General features: G+C 38.7%; 1 protein-coding gene across 3 annotated transcripts in view; it reads left to right on the forward strand.

Annotated features, from left to right (window-relative positions):
* The window catches only part of LOC143021898 (dedicator of cytokinesis protein 3-like), a gene marked incomplete at its 5' end in the record, with an annotated part of 69,296 nt that extends 52,095 nt beyond the window's left edge, over nucleotides 1-17,201 (forward strand). For all 3 annotated transcript variants that reach the window (XM_076179717.1, XM_076179719.1, XM_076179718.1), the window contains 3 exon segments: nucleotides 8,213-8,343; nucleotides 8,947-9,032; nucleotides 10,841-17,201. In XM_076179717.1, the coding sequence (XP_076035832.1) occupies nucleotides 8,213-8,343; nucleotides 8,947-9,032; nucleotides 10,841-11,239 (616 nt within the window).
* Nucleotides 17,202-20,792: the final 3,591 nt, after the last annotated feature.

Below are 20,792 nucleotides of genomic sequence, written 5' to 3' on the forward strand. Positions count from 1 at the left end.
TAAAATTCTTAAGAAAAAATTGCTTCTTTTGATCGTACTTTTATCATTCCTTCCTTGGCTACATTGACAAGTTCTTTTGTACTCATTCTTCCCCAATTGTGTCTCTCTTGATCCAAATAGTCTTGAACATATCCTTATCATCTAGTTTCTATCTCCTGCTGATTACATATTTTGTTGTTGTGTGTGACCTGAACCTAATCTTTAACAAACATATGCCTCCCTTTTTGCATTGAACCTTCTTGCCTATGTTCACTATTTGTATCGTACTTTACATAACATAATTTGTCCTTGTGCTTTCTGTGTGGCTTCAGATTTATTGCAATAATTTCTGCTCTGTGCATCAAGCAAGTGATTGTATGAGTGTTGTAAACAGTAAAGTGCAGTTTATGTACGTGATCATAGCTGACCCCAACACCTTCACTGCAAATGGTGATGGTGCTGGTGTTAAGCCTGGAAAGGTAATGAAGATCTTGTCTCGTATCAAATAAGATATTGTAAGTGGCACATTGACTCAAGGCACTAATGCCATTACATGGGCCCATGGCTTTCCCTAAGTTGATTGTGATGACTTATCAAAAGAAGCTGGAAATGTGAAGGCTGTTGGAGAGCATGTGTCATCCTTAACCACTTCAGTATGACTCAAATTCTTGCACGCAGCATCGGCTGCCAAAAGTACGATTCATCACACTACTTGCATTATTAAATATAGTCACTGCTGTATTACTTGTTCTCTTTTACTCTGAGAATGAACACAGAAAATGTGATCAAACCAGTTCACAGAATATGGAGGTAACTCATGTACAACTACAAAAAAATATATGTAATCAAGATACTGATGCTGACATCCTCATGTAATTTGTGCCTCATGACACCTATGTGGGCGTCATCATACCAAAGTGGTTAACTTAAAAAAAAAATTACTCTCACCTGTGATTCAGTCATTGAAGAAATAGAGAGGCATCTTTACTATAATCTGAGAACCAGAACCTGTTTTCCTGTCTAATGTTTGTATCCAGAAGGCTCAGTCATTCTAAGAAGATACAAATCCAGAGGCTATGAAGAAGTTTAAGGAGCATTTAGAGCTGGCCCAGGGTGTTTTGACAGTTTCAGAACTCATGTTGGTTTCTATTACGAATAAGAAAACTTGATCATATTCATGAATACATCTCTGTTGAAGCCATGTTATAATGCATTTGCTGTATGATCAGTTTTAGGGAACTTAGAACCAGTGCCCATCCATAGGAGAGACAACAAAGAAAATCTCAAACACTATACTGTAAGCTAGCAAGAAGTGTTTATAGAAGGTTCAAAGAAAATACAACCAGAGATATTTTTCTTCATAAAAAATAAAATAAAAGGGAAACCAAATCCAACAGAACAAGAAAAGAAAAACTACAATAGGTAAAGACATCACAAAACAGCAAAAAGAGAGAAAGAGAAAACACACATCATAGATGGGGAAACAAACAGATGTGGAGTATAATAAAATAAAACTAAAGAATTAACCCAAACCCTACCCATGACCCAGTTGGACAAACTCAGCACAGAATCTCATAAGTAAGATATCAGTGCAGTTTCATCAAAAAGCATACATACATACACCAAAAGCTTTTTCCCCCTTACAAGGGAGGTAGCCAAAATCAAAAAGCATAATCCCACTCCCACCCATTTCACAGCCCTCCTCTCCCATTCACCACCCCTCTTTCCTTCCCTTTTTTCTTGGCTCCTCCTAGATGATGGTTAATCTTTGCATCTCCAAAATTAGCATGAAGCACACAATCCCAGAAAACAGAAAAAAAAATGTGTACAATATAAAGCCAGAGGTGGGTACAGGTTTCTTTGAATTATAAACCAGTGTTTTTTACCATCGTGGTAGTGAAAATATGTGAAAGATAGATTATCAAATTATTGAGAAGAAAAAATCTGGTGGGAACCTGACTTGGCTTCAGGTTATTGTGCTTCCAACTTGAGTTTTTATTCAAGAGTAATCAGTGTGATCAAAGCAAGGAATGGTTGGGTGGACTGTATCCACTTGGATCTAGGGAAAGCTTTTGAAATGGTACCTCACAAAATGGAGAAAAGTGGGAGGTGAGCCAGCTGTTGTTTGGGGACGACACTGTGCTTGTGGCAGGATCGGAGGAGGGATTGAGGAAGTTGGTGACAGAGTTTGGGAGAGTGTGTGATAGAAGAAAGCTGAAGATAAATGTGGGTAAAAGTAAGGTGATGTGTACAAGGGGTGAAAGTGGCAGTAGTCTGGAAGTGAGCATTAAGGGAGAGCGACTGGAGGAAGTGGATAGTTTTAGATACTTGGGTGCAAATGTGGCAGGAAAAGGTGGAGTGAAGGTGGAGGTAGAATGTAGATTGAGAGAAGCAAGTAAATGCCTTGGTGGATTAAAGAGTGTAATGAGGAATAGACATCTGAGAATGGATGCTAAGAGGAGACTGTATGAAGGAGTGATTGTGCCAACAGCACTGTATGGGGCAGAAACATGGAACATAAGAGAGGAAGAGGGAAGGAGTTTGAATGTGTTTGAGATGAGGTGTCTGAGAAGTATGATGGGGGTTACTAGGCTTGATAGAGTGAGAAATGAGGAGGAGAACAGGGGTGGAAAGGGAGCTGGGAGATAGGGTTGATGAATGAGTATTAGGATGGTTTGGACACATGGAAAGAATGAGTGAAGAAAGACTAGTGAAAGAGGTATGGAAGGCAGATGTGGAGGGAGTGTACATGAAGGGACGTCCTAGGATGAGGTGGATGGATGGGGTGAAGGGGGCTTTGGGGAAGAGGGGAATGTCTGTTGAGGAAGGACAGGAGATGACAGAAGACAGGGGTGAATGGAGAATGGTTGTATATGGATGATGTTGTGATTGCATGAGGTGGAGTGGGCAGGGGGATGGGGGGTGTGGTAGTATGTGTAAGCAAATTTTAACGCAGCCCGAAGGGATTTCTCCCCGTCTTCTCCTTTATGCATGGGGGGACGGAGAGGGGGGGTCGCCGATTTAATGAAGCAGCCTTGCTGTGGACGTGCTGTGTCTTGCGACACTGCTTCTGACTCAGGGCAGTGGACAAGGTGCAGGGATGACCCGTCATCCAGGAGATGCTAAGATGAGAGGGAGGGTGGAGGGATGTGGAGTGTATTTAGGGATGGAATGGGTGGGAATGATTTTAAGCCTTTTCCTTTTTGGCTACCTCCCTTGTAAGGGTGAAAAAGCCTTGGTATATGTATGTACCTCACAAAAAGTTATTATGGAAGATGGAATATATAGGATGTCTTGAAGGGATTTGCTGGAATAGATAAGAGGCCGAAAAACTAATTCATTAGGACAATAGTAAACAGGATGGTACTAGTGAAGTCCAACAGAGGTCAGTATTAGAACCAGTAATGTGGTTGATAATTTACCAGTTATGCCAACTTATTTACAGATGAAAGGCTCTTGAAATATTGAGGATTGTAGGTTGCTACAAGACCTGGATAGGTTATACGAGTTGAGCTGGGAGTGGGAAATTAATTTCAATGTTAAGAAATGCAAGATATTGGAAATGGGTGTAAGAATAGGCCTTCTTTGCTCTAAATAATGGATAATCATTTCCTTATCAAAATAATGAAAGGAAAAGGCTTGGGAGTGATAATTATTGGAAATGTCACCAGAAACGCACATCAAAAGGATCACTATGAGCATAGCTCTCTTTCTATAATATACAACTAAGTAAATACCAGAGAAACGGTGGTCTTGAGCTTTCATGGCCTAGATCTAATTTGAGAGTGGGTAGAAACAACTTTACCAACCATGTAGTCAATGAATGGAATAAACTTCCTGCTGAGGCAGTGCAATGTGGCATGGATTGAAGTTTTAAGATTCATTTATATAAACATGTAAACAATATGCTGTAATGCTTGCCAATTCTTTGGTTTGCTTATTTATTGATTTCTTAATTTAACAATCTACTCTTAGCATCTGACCTAGTTATGGACAAAAAGGTCTCCTATCATTATGCTCTTCTTTTGTAATTCTTTGTAATTCTTCCTTTGAAGACCAAAAGAGTAGCATTTTACTACATGGACAAAGACATGATGAAGATGATTATTGAAAACTTCATTTGCTAACCCAAATATTCTACAGCAGTGGTGTGGTCACCACACAGAATGGAAGATATAAATTAGAGTAAATTTAGAGAGCAAAAACTGACTTTACTACTTTTTTTTTGTAGTTACTACCAGACTAGAGTTTAGTGTCTTTAGAAATTGTATATCCCCAAAATGCATTCCCAATATACTTTTAATTACTTCTCCTTATGCGCCTGCCATTGAGTGCTGCTATTATTCTTTTAATTTGTGATTAGTTGAATATTTCATAGTGCATACCTGACATTTATTTTTTTTACATCATACAGCTGATCATTTAGGGACCAACAACTGGTAATTGCAAATAACTATCCTGTGAGATGAATGTCAAAGGAGAACATCTCTCCACTGCTCCCCTTCAAACTTATCAACACTGGTTTACAGTCCTTGGACCAGGCCCAATATATGTATAATTTTAATCATATGTATTTATTTATTATTTAGGAATGTCTGTAGAGGAAGGACGGGAGAGGACAGAAGATAGGGGTGAATGGAGAAGGGTTGTGTATAGATGAGGCTGTGATGCATGAGGGGGAGTGAGTGGGGGATGGGGGGTGAGGAAGTATGTATGAGAAAAAAAATTGACTCAGCCCAAAGGGATTTCTCCCCGTCTTCTCCTTTTCTGCATGAGGGGACGGAGAGGGGGGGTCGCTGAATTTATGAAGCGGCCTTGCTGTGGATGTGCTGTGTCTTGCGACACTGCTTCTGACCCAGGGCAGTGGACAGGATGCAGGGATGACCCGTCATCCAGGAGGTGCCACGATAGTAGGGTGGAGGGGAGTGGAATATATGGGAAATGAAATGGGTGGGAGTGATTTCTATGCCTTTTTCTTTTTGGCTACTCCCCGTGTAAGGGGGAAAAAGGCCTTGGTATATATATGTATGTATGATATATATATATATATATATATATATATATATAATATATATATATATATATATATATATATATAATATATATATATATGTGAAGCAGCCTTACTGTGGATGTGCTCACTGCTTCTGACCCAGGGCAGTGGGTGAGATGCAGGGATGACCCATCATCTAGGAGGAGCCAAGAAAAGAAGAAGGGAAGGGGTGGATGGGAGTGGAGTATGTGGGGATGTAATAGGTGGGAGTGGTTTTTATGCCTTTATTTTTTGGCTACCTTCCTTGTAAGGGGGAAAAAGCCTTTGGTGTTTGTATGGTGTACATGTATCTTTGTTAGAGTGGGGTATGTTTGGCATCTGTGTCTTGATTTATCTTGTCTCCTCAGTTATTTTACTATTTCCTGTTTTGGTGATGGTATTTTTCCTTGGGTTGTTCCAACTGCCTCATGAGTAGGGAGTAGGTTTACTTACAAGTTTTTGATGTTTTTTATAGTTCTCCTAGATGTTAGATTTCCCTACAATAAAGAAAATAGAGACATCCCACAGTCTGCACAAAACAAAACAGCTAAGAATAGTGACAAATCCACTAAAATCACCACAATAGGACATCTACATAATAAAACCAAAATCTTCCCACGGAACAAAAAATAAAAATGACAGCAACAGTGTTCTGTGTAAGACCCCTCAGCTGCACACATCCATACCACTACATAACACAAAGTCATCTAATTGGCCTTAGAAAAAAAAAGAGAGTATACTACTCAAACATCAACAACCTTCTATCAGCACCATGCAACATAGTCATACTAAAATATGTTCATTTAGATCACAAAGCAAGCACTCCAGCCTGACCACCAAACTCCCCAATACTGAAATCACTCCCATGATAAGCAAGAACCACAGTAGCACAATTGTGTTTAGAAAACCATCCAGCTTAACTATACCAGTATAGAATAGGTATAACCACAGATGCAGATTACACCAGATGCAGTCACCAGACAGAAGTTACTGAACACCTCCACGTACATTACACTACTCTTACCTTACCCAGAATGAATGAATTGGACCAATCCAGTGGCTGATGCTGGTTGCCTGGTAGCCATAGGTCTCGTGCAAGAGAGAACTAGATAAGTAGATTGACTGAGTGATGATAATTGTTGTTTTGAATTTCATTGACTGGAAACCTGCAGCACCACAGAAGCTGGCAATGCCCACAGGCCCTCTCATAGATCTCTATGAGAAGGAACTTTGGTGTATTGTTTGTGTTCTGTTTATGTATGGGGCTTATGTGGAGAGGTCAGTACTGGCAATTGCTAGTTATCAAGATGAATAGAGATCTTAAGCCCAATACAGAGACTGAATATCACCCCCATGGGGCTTTAGCTCCAGAGGGAGACAAGGGTACTGATAAGTTTTGAAGGCAGGCATCAAAGAGATAATTCAATTTGATATCTATCTCACAGACCCACCACTTGCAGGTATCCATTAATGGTCTTTCATTTATAGTATTTTACATGTTAATTCGTATATCAAAATGTCCAGATTTCACCAAGACAGATTATGGCTGAAAGTGAGACAACAGTCATTTCATTAATGTGTCTGTACCAATGTAAATGGTTATTACAATGAGATTCCTATTGTGTTTTCTTCTTGACAGGCATTCCTTGACACATTCAAGATGCATCAAAATCCCCCTGCACCCCAAAAGGTGGATAGATGGGATGAAGGGGCCTTTAGATGTACATGGAATGTCTGTCAGGCAAGGAAGAGAGTGCAAAAGATTGGAAGGAGACTGAATGGATGAAAGGATGATGCAGCCTGAAGAAATGTACTTTTTATCTACTTCATAAATTAATTTGAATAGATGAGGAGGGAGGGAGGGTGTTGCCATCTAGTGAAGCAATGAAGGTAAAACAACTTCGGCTGTCAGGTCCAACTATGGAGGTGATGTGCTTTGCTTCATTACCCATGACCAGGGTGATGTGGCAGGGAACCGGTATGACCTTTCACCCAAGAGATGCTGAGCTGGAAGGAATGTTAATTGATTTAATTTTTGCCCCGGATTTCACTAACTGGAAAATCCACACAGTATGTTCTACTTTGCTAGTTTATGCTTTATGATCCTACTAGTTTTCAAGGTCCTTTAGAAAGATGTAATAACTTATTCTTGCAAATTATACTTCATTTATGCCAGTTACTTGGGTGCTATAGATCTCATGCAAGAGATATATGGGGCAATGTATTGAATGATTGATCTTAACTCCTTGAAGGTAAAAGGTAATCCTTCTCCCCTGCCACACTATTCTGGTCAGAAGACAATGCAACAAGAAACAATGCCTCCACAGTAAAGCCTGACACCCTGAGTAGATTCATCCCCTTTACTTCATTTTATGGCAGTCCCCCCCCTCTCACTTATCCAATCAAAAGTCTTATGGAGCAGACAAGAACATCATTCAGCCTGCATCGTTTCTTCATTCACTTGTAATTACAGTACTCTCTATTCACCTCTATGTATTGCACTCTCCTCTTTGTGCATTATGTATTTCATTGCATCTAGTGCCCTTTTTATCCAGTTGATCCACCTCATTCTTGGTCTTCTCAAGTTCACTCCTTCCACTACAGTTTTTGGCACTACGTTTGCAAGTCTTTCATCACATTCTTTCTGTATGCCCAAACCACCTCAGTACTAATTGATCTACCTCATATGACTTCGCTTTTTCCACGCTTGCTCTTTGCCTCACCGCCTACACCAACCATGAATATATATATATATATATATATACACATGCAAAGTAGACCACTTGGAAAAAGAAACTAACGAAGCAGAGCGCTTTCATATATTACATCTTCAGTGCAAAAAGTACATGTACTTTTTGCACTAAAGATGTAATAGACGAAAGTGCTCTATTTCGTTAGGTTTTTTTTTTTTCCAAGTGGTCTACTTTGCATAAGTGAACACACGTACCCATGTTCTTATTAGCATATACATGTATGTATATTTAGAAGATTTTATTTTTTTATATGCTGTCTTTTACAGTAAAAGGAGATTAAGTGATTAATGGCACAGCAAGATAGATGAGAGTATTAAAAAAAAAAAAAAGGGAAAAAAAAGGAAAAAGTCTTAAGAGAAAAGAGGAACCCACCTACAGAGGACCATGATTCCTTTACTCTTTCCTAGCATTGGGACTGGTTGATTACAACTGACCATTGATGTTTCAGTGATGAACGACAACGTTGGCGTCATTCCTCTCGACCCCCGAGCCCTCGTCGTGTCACACAGGATTCTCTCAACACATCCTGGAGTGATTCACATGGATCCCATGAATCTTTGCCGCCACTCCCACCCAGAGGTAAGTTGAGCTTGCAAAGGTCCTATGGTAGGAAAATATACATACATATACCAAGATGAAGGTAAAGGTTGTGATGCATTTTGAAGATGGACAACAGGGGGTGATTGTCTTTGGTACTGTGTTAGAGGATAATTACTTGTAAAGGATTACAAAGGCGGAGCATGCCAACAGGAGACCTTTTGGTCCATACCTAGGTCAGATGTGAAAAAATTATAATAATGATAAATAAATAAATGAATAAATAAAAACTATAATAATGTAAATAATAAATAAAATACATAAATAAGTGCATAGATATAGTTAAATAATAAACTCACCATTGAGCCATGACATGGTAATAGACCCCATATGCACCATTGCTCCAGATTCAGTCACCATACTGAATGCACAGAACAGGTCATCTTACAATGCCCACCATTCACTCAATTCAAACAACAGTACAAAGTTTCTTCTTTGAATGACTTGCAGGTCGATCTGGTGGCTGTGACTGGATACCTTAGAGCCATGAGCCCCCTGAAAAAGAGATCTAAAACTATAGCATGATTGATTGGTTAATCATCTTATTGTTCATGACTAATAAATTTTTTATTTTTATTCCTTCAGGTGGAGAGAAGACAAGTCGTTCTGTGAGTCTTGGAGGAGAAGACGACCAGCCACCCCCAGTTTTGCCTAAAAGAATGGGCAAGAAGGTACTTATATATAACCTGTTTGGGATCATATACTTCCCTTGCCAATTACACCCTTTGTTCCCCTCCTAATCTTCTCAACACCTTCCCATGTGCCTATCCAACTGCACTCAACAGATTGATCCTCCTAAAACTACTACACTCATATTTATCCCCTTTTCCATGTAATAGTGTATACAGTTCAAAATTATACCACAGTTCCACACCCCTTTTTTCACCTTTACTTCATTCAATAACAATTCATCCAGAATTTTTAATTCACAAATTTTATTTAGTCATGCTCAGTATTTCTCATATGCTTCCTCAATACTTCTTTGCAACATGTCTTCATATACTTGCCTCTTTCCTGAATTTGATCACTTTTAGCCTCTTCTATCCCCTTATTCACCTATCCTCTTGAAATATCTCGTCTATCACATGTATGACTCCACCTCTTCAATATAATATTGTCCCCAAGGGTAGTGTTAGGCTGATTTGAAGGCAAACTGTGATGCAGAGAATTTATTTATTTAGAGATGAATGTTGGGTGCCAATAATATGATAGGGCTCCCTCTAAGTGCGAGAAAAGAGGGGAGGGGAAGAGACAGCAAGGAAGGTGATGACTGTGTTTCAAGTCATGCCCCAACTTGGTCTGCTTGCAGGGGAGGGGGGAGGAGGTGAGAAAGCAAGGAGGCAGTGAACGTGGTCTGAGTCTTCGGTATTCATCTGGTCTTTATATACACGGGCAGGTCATGACCCATGCCCTTAATTGGTGAGAGGTCAAAGTCAATGCCTGGGAAGTCTGTTTGAGGGGATGGAGAAAGGGGCTTGCTGATTAAGTGAACCAGCCTTACTGTGTCCTGCTACATTGTTTCCGACCCAGGGCAGTGGATGGGATACAGAGTTGACCCATCATCCATGAGGAGCTAAGATAAGAGAGAGGGAAGGGTGGTGGAGGGGAATTGAATAGGTGGAAGTAGGTATGTGCCTTTGACTAGGCTACCTCCCTTATAAGGAGGAAAAAGCTGTATATAGATTTATTCCACCTTTCAAAACTAGATTTTTTTTTTTTTTCCAAATAAAGAAGTTTAATGTGCAGAGATATGTAAATCAGATGAACCCCCCTAAAATATTTATATATACATACATACATATACCAAGGCTTTTTCCCCCTTACAAGGTAGGTAGCCAAAAAGGAAAAGGCATAAAATCATTCCCACCCATTCCATCCCTGAATACACTCCACACCCCTCCACCCTCCCTCTTATCTTAGCACCTCCTGGATGACGGGTCATCCCTGCACCTTGTCCACTGCCCTGGGTCAGAAGCAGTGTCGCAAGACACAGCACATCCACAGCAAGGCCGCTTCATTAAATCGGCGACCCCCCCCTCTCCATTGGTATATGTATGTATTCATCAGTTTATTTATATATATATATATATATATATATATATATATATATATATATAAATAAACTGATGAATACACATATATACCAAGGGTTTTTTATCCCTTACAAAGGAGGTAGCCAAAGTTAAAGACATAAATCCACTCCCACCCATTTCATCCCCACATACTCCACTCCCATTCACCATCCCTCCCTCCCTCTTTTCTTGAATAAATAGATAAGTAAATAAAGATTATGGCCCTGGTGACAGGATATTGAAGTGTTAATTAAGACTTGTGTACCACACAGAATTTAATCATGAGTTAAATCATTTAGTAGTAACTATAATGGTATTCCTAAAGGTGACACAGGATTTGAGGTATAATTGATTTAGACTATGAAAAATATGTTGTATACTTATCAAAAATCATTTTTACTTTGCAGTGTACCTCACCAGCCATGTTTGGGTCAGATCTTCTCCTCTCTGAGAGTGATTCAGGCGTTAGCAACGGTTTCCTTCCCACCACTCCTGACACTCCTCCATTAGTGTCACCCCGTAACCACCGCACCCCACCACCACCACCTATTCCTCCCAAAACCTCCTCCACACCTCTCACTCCAGTTACTCCTACATCAGGTGCAGGAGAAGAATCAGGTGGAGACAGAACCCTCCTCTCAACACAAGATTACCTCCAAGTTTCACCTCACAGCTCCTTAGATGACTTGACCCCTACAACACCCACAAATCACATTGTGTATGAAGTGGACACCACAAGACACAGTCTTGCTGACAATTACTCCGTGCCACCAAGACTCCAGCCCCCACCTTCCACACATCCATGAGGAAGGGCTCCTCTAAGGCTGTGTTGGCTTTGCTGAACATATCTGTCTTCCTGTGACATCCATTACAAAATGAGTCAAATTGTTATGATGATTTGACATTGATCCTCTTATCACACTGGCTAAATTCTGTAAATAGCAAGTGCTGCGTGTTTATACATCAGTATATATGTAATTGTGTGTATGTGTATGCATGTGTATAGGTGTACATGTATGTATATGCTAGTGTGTGTATAATATGTATTCTCATTTAGGTGTGTACTTTGTATATGGAGTAAATGAGCTCCAAATGCCAGGCCCTCCTATGGAAAAGCTGTGCCTCACTGCATTACCTCTGACCCAAGTAATGTAATGGGGAATAGGACAACTCTTCATCCCAGAGGTGCTGATGTGGGATGGGAGGTGGAATGGGTTTTATTTGTGTATGATGTGGATATATGCTTTGACTTGGCCACTCCCCCTATAAGAGGGAAAATATATGTATATAAGTATATATATATATTTTATGTATATATATATATATATACTGTATATATATATATATATATATATGTATGTGTGTGTGTTGCACATGCTTGTATATGCCTAAATATATGAACTAATAAACACTTTCATCTGAGCATGTAGATACAACTATAGAGAGATGCACTTCAAAAATTACTATGTATGTATTCATGTAGATTTAATAGATTTTAGGCCAATTTTTTGGATGTGAAGAAAAAGGAAGACAGATTTGGTCAGACAATTTTGCCATCAGCCTTACAATAGTTATGTGAAGGAAACTTACTTCTTACAGAGCAAGGGACTCCTCTCGTAAGGTTGATCAAGGAAAGTCAGTACAAGAAGAAAATGGAATATGTTGTGAAAAGTTGACATAGAATTGTGTGCCCGTGCATGCAGAGCTTGTAAGCAACCTTGTGCAGTGCATGTAACATATCAAAAAAACATTGTAAGACAGCATTTTTATATACACACTTTGTTTCCACATTTTATTAAATAATGCCTTGATCTGGTTCTGCTAAACAACTCTAGTCACTGCCGAAGACATACAAATGCTTTCATGATAATTGTAATTCATCACATTTTGTATGCTGAATGCCCGTGGGGAAATTGGAACTCATGAGTAGCCGGTTATATACTTCAATGTCTTTTTAAGCAATACAGGTGCTTTTGGCATAGAGAACCTTGACAGTGAGATAGCATAGTATCCTTTGAAAATAGATAAATACTAAATGGAACCTTGGGAAATAATTCTCTCTTTTTTTTTCAGTTTTGAATGTTTAGATGGTCTAGTTGATTTATTCTTTCAGAGATGGCTTATGTTTGGAGTTGGATATTATAATTATCAACTTTTGATTAAGAGTCTTTAGTCACAAGTGAAGTAAAAAAAGAGTTGAGTTTAGAATCCTATATTTTATTTTATTCTTAGCAATTTCTGTTAATTTCATTTGTGAATTTTTCCCCCCCTTCAAGTTGAACTTGTTTGACAATAAAGAAACCATTAGGATTAGAAGGAACCCTGTTGAATCGTGGTGGATTCAGGAAAAATCTTTGTTCTCCCTGTTGCCCTCCATTGGTAGCGTGGATGACGTTTGTTGTATGAACAGGTGAGCCCATGATGTTTTCCCTATAGACCCACTTATACTCAGTATGAGCACTAACAGATACAGAGATCCCCTGATTTGTGATGATATATTTCAAAGTTGGTGAAGTTTTAGTATCCTCTTCCAGTTCGTTTAATTATTATTTTTTTTTTTTTTTTATGACAAGCTTGGCAGAGGACCAGTTGGTTTTATTCAGGCCGGCTCTCTTGCTGTGTTTGAATGTATTTCCTTATATTAGCAATTTGGAGTCATAATTGATATGAAATATATGTGTCAAATCTAAGATGAACAGTATCATAGAACTAAACTGTGCAGCATAACTACTGTACATATCTTGGTGAAACCCATGATAGAAATTCTAGTTCATTTTTATATATACTTATGTTTCCAAGAATGAAAACTTGTCATAAATCAAGGGATAGCTGTACCAATAGTTCACTCAAGTTCATGCCCTGCTACGAAATAAAGTTTAGGTGCTTTCATTGGCTTGCTGTTTTACTTGTTCATCTGAGCAGTTGCTAGATATAACAGACTCGTATATTATTCAGCTATTGTGTTGATAGATTTTTTTCCTCGTTTTTCTTCCTTTTACTTTTTGAAGGAGTTGCCCATTGCTGCTAGATAATGTCCTTAGTTGTGTGTGCTGGATTGGATGGAAAAGTAATAATTTTTGAAAGTAGGATTTACAAGATGCATATCAATCTTGTGTTTATGATGGGTGCAGAAATTAGTGTATGATTTTTTTATTGAAATTATATTTTGATACAATTGAATATAGTTTTCATAAAACATTGTGTCCTCTATTATAGTTTGATGTGATAATAAGATGTATATTATAAATTAGACTTGGAAAAGAGAAATGCATTTGAAAATTGCCTTGTTCAAGTATGTCGGATAAGGGTTTGCTTGTCTGGATGAATTCTCCATTTTTGTAATCAAAGGTTGTATCATTTACCTTCCTATGTTACCATCAACCTTGCATATCAGTTTCATGTTCTGTGATAGTATGCTGATGATTGCAAGAGGATGTATTGCAGTAGACTGAATATGGAAGGGTAAGGAGTAACTGTCCTCCAAGGCACAATATCTTCCATTTTTATTGTTCTAGGTCAGAGTTCCATTTGTTTATTCTTTGTTACATTTGTTATCATCATAATGCCTCGTTTCCCTCCAGTGGCAAATGTTCACCAATGCACTCATTCACTCCATCATGTTTCTTGGTCTCATTATTGTGTAAGGATGAAGCATCATTTTTCTCATGTAATTTGTATCACATTCCTTGTTGCTTTAAATTCTAGACCTTAGAACAGGTTGTTGTGAAGAACAAGTTTTTATATGTGAATTAAGTTGATTTAAGGAAAAGTCTGGCATTTGAAAGAAATGACGTTTGCCATATTTATTGTATGTTGATGAGATCCAGGGGTGGATCCAAGATTTCTGGGTGGACAGGGAAGACTGAATACATTTCACTTTTGTTAAGCAGGACACTATTTAGATTTGTCTTTGTATTGTACGTCACCAGGTGTATGTTACAAATGCACATTCTAAGGAATTACGACTTCAACTTGTCAGGTTCAGACCTCATCACTATAGCACATAGTTTCCAAGCAAGTTGAAGTAAACTAGTTTCTGCTGTGTAAGAACTGTGCCTTACTACACTGTTTCTGACTCAAGCAGTGTGGTAAGGGACAGGACAACCCTTTATCCCTAAGATGTAGAGACAGGAGGGGTTGTTGAGTTTTATTTGTTTTATGATGTGAGTGGATGCTTTTGACTGTGCCAACCATGTGAAAAGGGGCAACAAAGCCTTTAATAATAATAATGATTGTTGCCACAACTTTCACCAAGAGGAAAACCTGCAGCCCCACAGCTGCTGGCAGTTGTCCTTGGGCCATCCTACATATCTCGCTGGAAAAAAAATCAGACTGTGTTGTATTAGTTTGAGACTGTTTCTCTGTCATTGACTGAAAGTAATAGAGGTTAGGGAATAGTTACCACTTGTCAGTCCTTCATGTATGCACAGGTAGAAGAAATACAATTGAAGTTGATAGGGAAAGGTCTTGGGCCCAAATCAGAGATTAAATGTTAGCCCCTCACAGCTGGGGTAGATAAGTTTTGAAATCAGGCAGCTGCACTGTCTACCTCGCAGGACCCTCACAGACAGGTACCAGTCAATGGTCCCTAGCTTTTAATATTATATATATAAATAGACATCTGGGAATGGATGCTAAGAGAAGGTTATATGAAGGAGTGATTGTGCCAACAGCATTGTATGGGGCAGAAACATGGAACATAAGAGAGGAAGAGAAAAGGAGTTTGAATGTGTTTGACATGAAATGTCTGAGAACTATGATAGGGGTTACTAGGCTAGATAGAATGAGGAGGTGAGGAGGAGGAGAACAGGGGTGGAAAGGGAGCTGGGAGATAGGGTTGATGAAAGAGTATTAGGATGGTTTGGACACATGGAAAGAATGAGTGAAGAATGATTAGTAAAAGAAGTCTGGAAGGAAGGAATATGAGGGGACGTCCTAGGATGAGATGGATGGATGGGGTGAAAGGGGCATTACAAAAGAGAGGAATGTCTGTTGAGGAAGGATGGGAGAGTACAGAAGATAGGGGTGAATGGAGAAAGGTTGTGTATAGATGATGTGATGCATGAGGGGGAGTGGGTGGGGGATGGGGGGTGAGGAAGTATGTACAAGAAAAAATTTGATGCAGCCCAAAGGGATTTCACCCTGTCTTCTCCTTTTCTGTATTAGGGGACGGAGAGGGGAGGGTCACCGAATTTATGAAGCAGCCTTGCTGTGGATGTGCTGTTTCTTCCAATACTGCTTCTGACCCAGGGCAGTGGACAGGATGCAGGGATGACCCATCATCCAGGAGGTGCCAAGATAAGAAGGAGGGTGGAGGGGAGTGGAATATGTAGGAAATGGAATGGGTGGCAGTGGTTTCTATGCCTTTTTCTTTTTGGCTACCCCCCACTTAAGGGGGGGAAAAGCCTTTGGTATATGTATGTATATATAAATGCAAATATATATATGTATGTGTATGTATTTATATACACAACCACAAGAAGCTAAGTTGCAAGGAAAAAGAAGTAGGTGTACGATTGGTGATGGGTGGATACATACCTTGGCTTTCCACTTACCTTGAAAATGCATTTTGGTATATATATATATATATATATATATAAATTTAGGAACAATGAATAGGATTTTAGTTAGGTGTAGGATGGGTGTATTGGGGAGGGGGACAAGTCACTGCATACACATATGTATGATTTAGTTAATATTTAGTTAATGTTATAAACTCCTCTCAGAGAGGACTTGGAGAATGGTTCCTTGCATAGGACTTTTGAAGCATATATATATATATATATATACATATATGTATATATATATGTATATATATATATATGTATGTATATATATATATATATATATATATATACACACACACACGCACACACAGATATGAAAATGGGTCACCATGAGCATAGCTCTCGTCTCATAAAATACAACTAGGTAAACTAGGTAAATACACACGCACACAAGGACATGAAAAGAAACTCAAAAAGGATAGTTATAGAAGAGATCTGAAAAAGAATAGTATGTGCAAAAACTATACAAGAATTTAAGAACAATCTAAATGCCAAGAGATACAAAGACGGGTCACTATAATACAACTAGGTAAATATGTGTATGTATACAATCAACCATCCATTTAATGGACAAATGCGTGCAAGAACCAGTCCATTCCTGCCAAATATAAACTGAACAGAGTGTATCAGTAAATAACAGACAAATGACTGTTGTTGGCAATTTGGTATGGTAAACACTTGTTGGTTTCTTTGATTGTGCTTGAAAATAATATGGTAATATTGTATTTTTTATTAGTTTTAACACACACAACAGGCCTGGCATTGATGGCCCAGACTTGAAAGCGGACAACTGAATGCAACAGACATTCGGGCCATTGTCCAGCTCAGTAACAGATGGAATAATTTGTCCACTAAATCAAGGATACATTGTATTGGGGTCCATTAAAATGAGGGTTGTGTGTGTGTATTTACCTAGTTGTATTTTACAGGATGGGAGCTATGCTCGTTGTGGCCCGTTTTTGTATCTCTCCACATCCAGTTTATTCTTGAACTCATGTATAGTTTTGGCATTCACTGTTTAAATGTTTAGTGTGTGTGCGTGTGTGATTGCTAGTTCTGCTTTTTCGTATTTTCTTTAAGACATTCCCTTTGTGTCTTAAGGTGATCTTATTGTCTCTATTGAGATCTGAGATGATTTCTACATAGGAGGTCATCTGTGGAGAGAAATCATCTCAGATCTCAATAGAGACAATAAGACCACCTTAAGACACAAAGAGAATGTCTTAAAGAAAATACAAAAAGCAGAACTAGCAATCACATTTAACTCTACTTGTTTAAGAGAAAATCTCCTGCCCATTTATACATACATACATACATATATATATACATATTATCCATTTGGACAGATGAAGATAGGAGGGTGGTAAAGAAACGAACAAGTCAGAGCTGAGTTTATTCCTCTTAATGTTTCTGAATGTGTAAAGCTGAAACATTAGAGGAATAAACTCAGCTCTGACTTGTGTGTTTCATTATCACCCTCCTATCTTCATATATATATATATATATATATATATATATATATATATATATATATATATATATATATATATTTTTTTTTTTTTTTTTTTTTTTTTTTTTTTTTTTTTTTTTCCCACATGACAGTCAGAGGATATGTTATGCTGCTGTCTGATAAGGCGAGAGTGGGGCAGTGTAGGATGAGGTGTTCAGATTCTTCTTTGTCCTCCCAAGGGGAGTGTGTGGGGTTGCTCTCAATCACCCCCAACTCTGGGTCCACCCCTGATTAGATCAGTATTCATGTCTTGTGTTTTCTTGCACTTCATGATCCAGAATGTTTATATGTTATTCCTACATTCAGAATTTTATTTTGTTTCCTGTATTTAAAGATGCTCAGCCAAATATAATCAAATATCTTAAAATAGATTGTATAAGTTTGTATATTTCTTTGATTTTTTAAGTTTATTGTATTTCATTTTCTGCATCACCAACCCATATTACAAAAAGTAGTTGTATTAACTTCATTTTTAAGAATAGTGCCCTCAGTATTGTGATTTAATATTTTATGATTGATGGAACTGAACTGGGAAGACTCAAAGCAAATGGAGTTTGGAATATCTCAACTTAGGGGATGTCCCAATGAGTAGTAGTGCTGTATTTCCAGAAATATATTTGATATGATGCTGGACTTTTTCTGTATGAATTTTAGTTAGTTCACCATTTTAAGTATTATAGAATACAAAAACATGATCTAATACTTTATTTCTTTTTGTTTCAGTTTTGATTTGATAAACATTTATTGACCTTTACACATGATTATGATAATTTGTTAGGCTAATTTTTAAATTCTACAATTAGTATAATGCTCACCTCCAAGTGATTATGTTATGAAATAACCAGATATGCATGTTACTACCTGGGATGTCTTCCATAACACTCGCATGTCAATTCCTGGGTCAGCTCTTGGTGTTCCCACTGCTTGCCCGCTGTCTCCACCATATAACTGTAGCTGCTACCATTTCCATCATATAACCATAGCTGCTACTATCTCCCAATTTCTTGTGTATGCTGCACAACACCTCACACTTTTGGCTAAAGGATCATGGTCTTTTGAAAGGTGTAGAGATAGTTGCACTAATAAAAGTATTTTGGCACTATAATGTATTTAGTAATGTGTGTATGTGTGTGCAAGTATATGCTAGTATTCACACACACATGGATATACAGTAATGCACACACTAAGAAGTAATATTAGAATTCCTTTTGTGTGGGAGATCTCCATGAGGGCTGACTACAAACACTTCCTCTCGCAGTTTGACTGTTGGCCATTTGTACATGAAGTCTAGTGCAGCATCTTTACAAGAACAAGGTGCCATGCCCTTCCAGAGATGTTTACAATAAAAAGTACCCTTTTGAAATGAATATCAGTGAATCAGTTTGCAGAAATAGCATATCCATAAAATGTATTAAACTTCTAAGTATGTAGCCTGTATTATTAAGTCCATTTGGCAAACCATATGTATATACTCTGTACAGGACATAAGTAAATAAATGTGCCATTACCCACAAAACTTTGATATTATTTCTACCAGCCTGATATGAATAGTATAAGTTACATTTATTGGATCATTTAATGCATCATTTAGTGTTGTTGTGTTCCAGGGAACTTGAAGCAGAAGTTATATTCTTAGACATCAGATAATTTTTTTGTAGAAAGGAAATTGAATATAGGGAAAAAAAGTTTAGGAGGAGGAAAATGGAGGGAGGTAGAGAGGTGCTAAGAGTAAACAAACTGAATGACAAGGATAAAGATGAAAAATACCAAGGGAAGTGGTGAGGGATAAGGGGGGGAGCAAGAATAGAAGAAGAATGGGTATGTTTCAAGGAGGAAGTGATAAGTGCACAAAGATTGCATGTGGGATGATGAAGATAGGGAACAGGAGAGGTTGAAGGTGGTAGTGGTAGAGAAGTAAGCATATAAGACTGGTTACAAGGTAGAGCAATTGAAGCATATAAAAGGTACAAGAAGAGAGAAGGAAAATACAAGGTAAAGGAGGCAAATGTGAAATGGGAAAGGAGTTTAACAGAGTTTTGAAAATAATTAAAAGATGTTTTGGAAGGAAGTAAAAAAAGTGAGGTGAGATAAGTCAGGTAGAGAGGAAAATGTAAAGGGTACAGATGGACAGGTGTTACTGGAAGTGAAGGCAGTAAAGGGGAGATGGTTAGAGTATTTCAGAGAATGGTTGAATGTAGAGGAAGATAGGGATTGTGGCAGTGGGAGGTGCTATGAAAATGACTGATAGTAGAAGATGACAAGGCTATTGAATAAGATGAGATACAAAATGCACTGAAAGTGCAGAAAGCTGGAAAGGCACCTGGTTTGGACAGGTGTTATGTGGAGTGTCTGTGAAAGGAACTCTTATAGTGGATTAACTCCAGCACTGCCACTGATGAGTAGTTACTGGGTGGGTATTGTAGGAGGAGCTTGCCACTGCACATTGATAAACAAATATAAAAATATTTGGGTTTCCTTGTGCATCCAACATGGTGCAGTGAGTAGGATACTGTGCCCAAGATGCCATTTGCCCATCACCTCAGTCTGATTCCTCAGGGCTGCCACAGCCCTGCGCCCCAACCTGTGGCTCCTCAATACATGATGGCTGCACCTTCCCACCCAAGCCCACTCTGCCCTCCAAAGTCAACAAGAAGCCATTGCTTCTCTTCAGTCAAGGCTGGCATCATTATGCACTGCATGCCAGATGACCCCAGCAGGGGCTACACCAGAAAAATGTGGACTGGAGATGACTTCTGAAGGGTTCAGGACTTGGCTACTCTGTGCCAGTGACCTTTAGCATGCCCTAGATGCCAAGTACATTACAGATTAGTGGCATAACCTAATGACACAGGAGGCACTAGACACCATCAGAAAAGTTGTTCTTCATGCATCAAATCAAGCAGTTTGATGGTCTTGAGTTGTTCAGTGTGAGTCAGGCTGTAGGCAAGCCTGTAAGTGCATCCTATTTGCCTTGCACCCATTAAGCATTGAACTGTGATTTTCAGTGTCCTCAGTGTGAATGTAAGCTCTCGCATTACATGGTCCTATGTATGGTAGGTCTTGGTGATTCCACCATGAGGCAGGTGTTCCAACTGCATGAGAAGTTCGGTGATGTTGATACCTTTTAGGGTTTTTGTTTGTCTTTCAAGGCAGCACAACATGATGCTGCTGTGAGTGGAAAAAAACCATGGGCTCTTGAAATGGTGTACATACCTGAACACGCCAGCAATGATGACGGTCACCCTTCCGCCCCCTACAATTGCTGCCTCATACCACAACTCC

Source organism: Oratosquilla oratoria, chromosome 43, assembly GCF_046742065.1.
Source record: "Oratosquilla oratoria isolate Oo_2021 chromosome 43, ASM4674206v1, whole genome shotgun sequence".
Lineage (NCBI taxonomy): Eukaryota > Metazoa > Arthropoda > Malacostraca > Stomatopoda > Squillidae > Oratosquilla > Oratosquilla oratoria.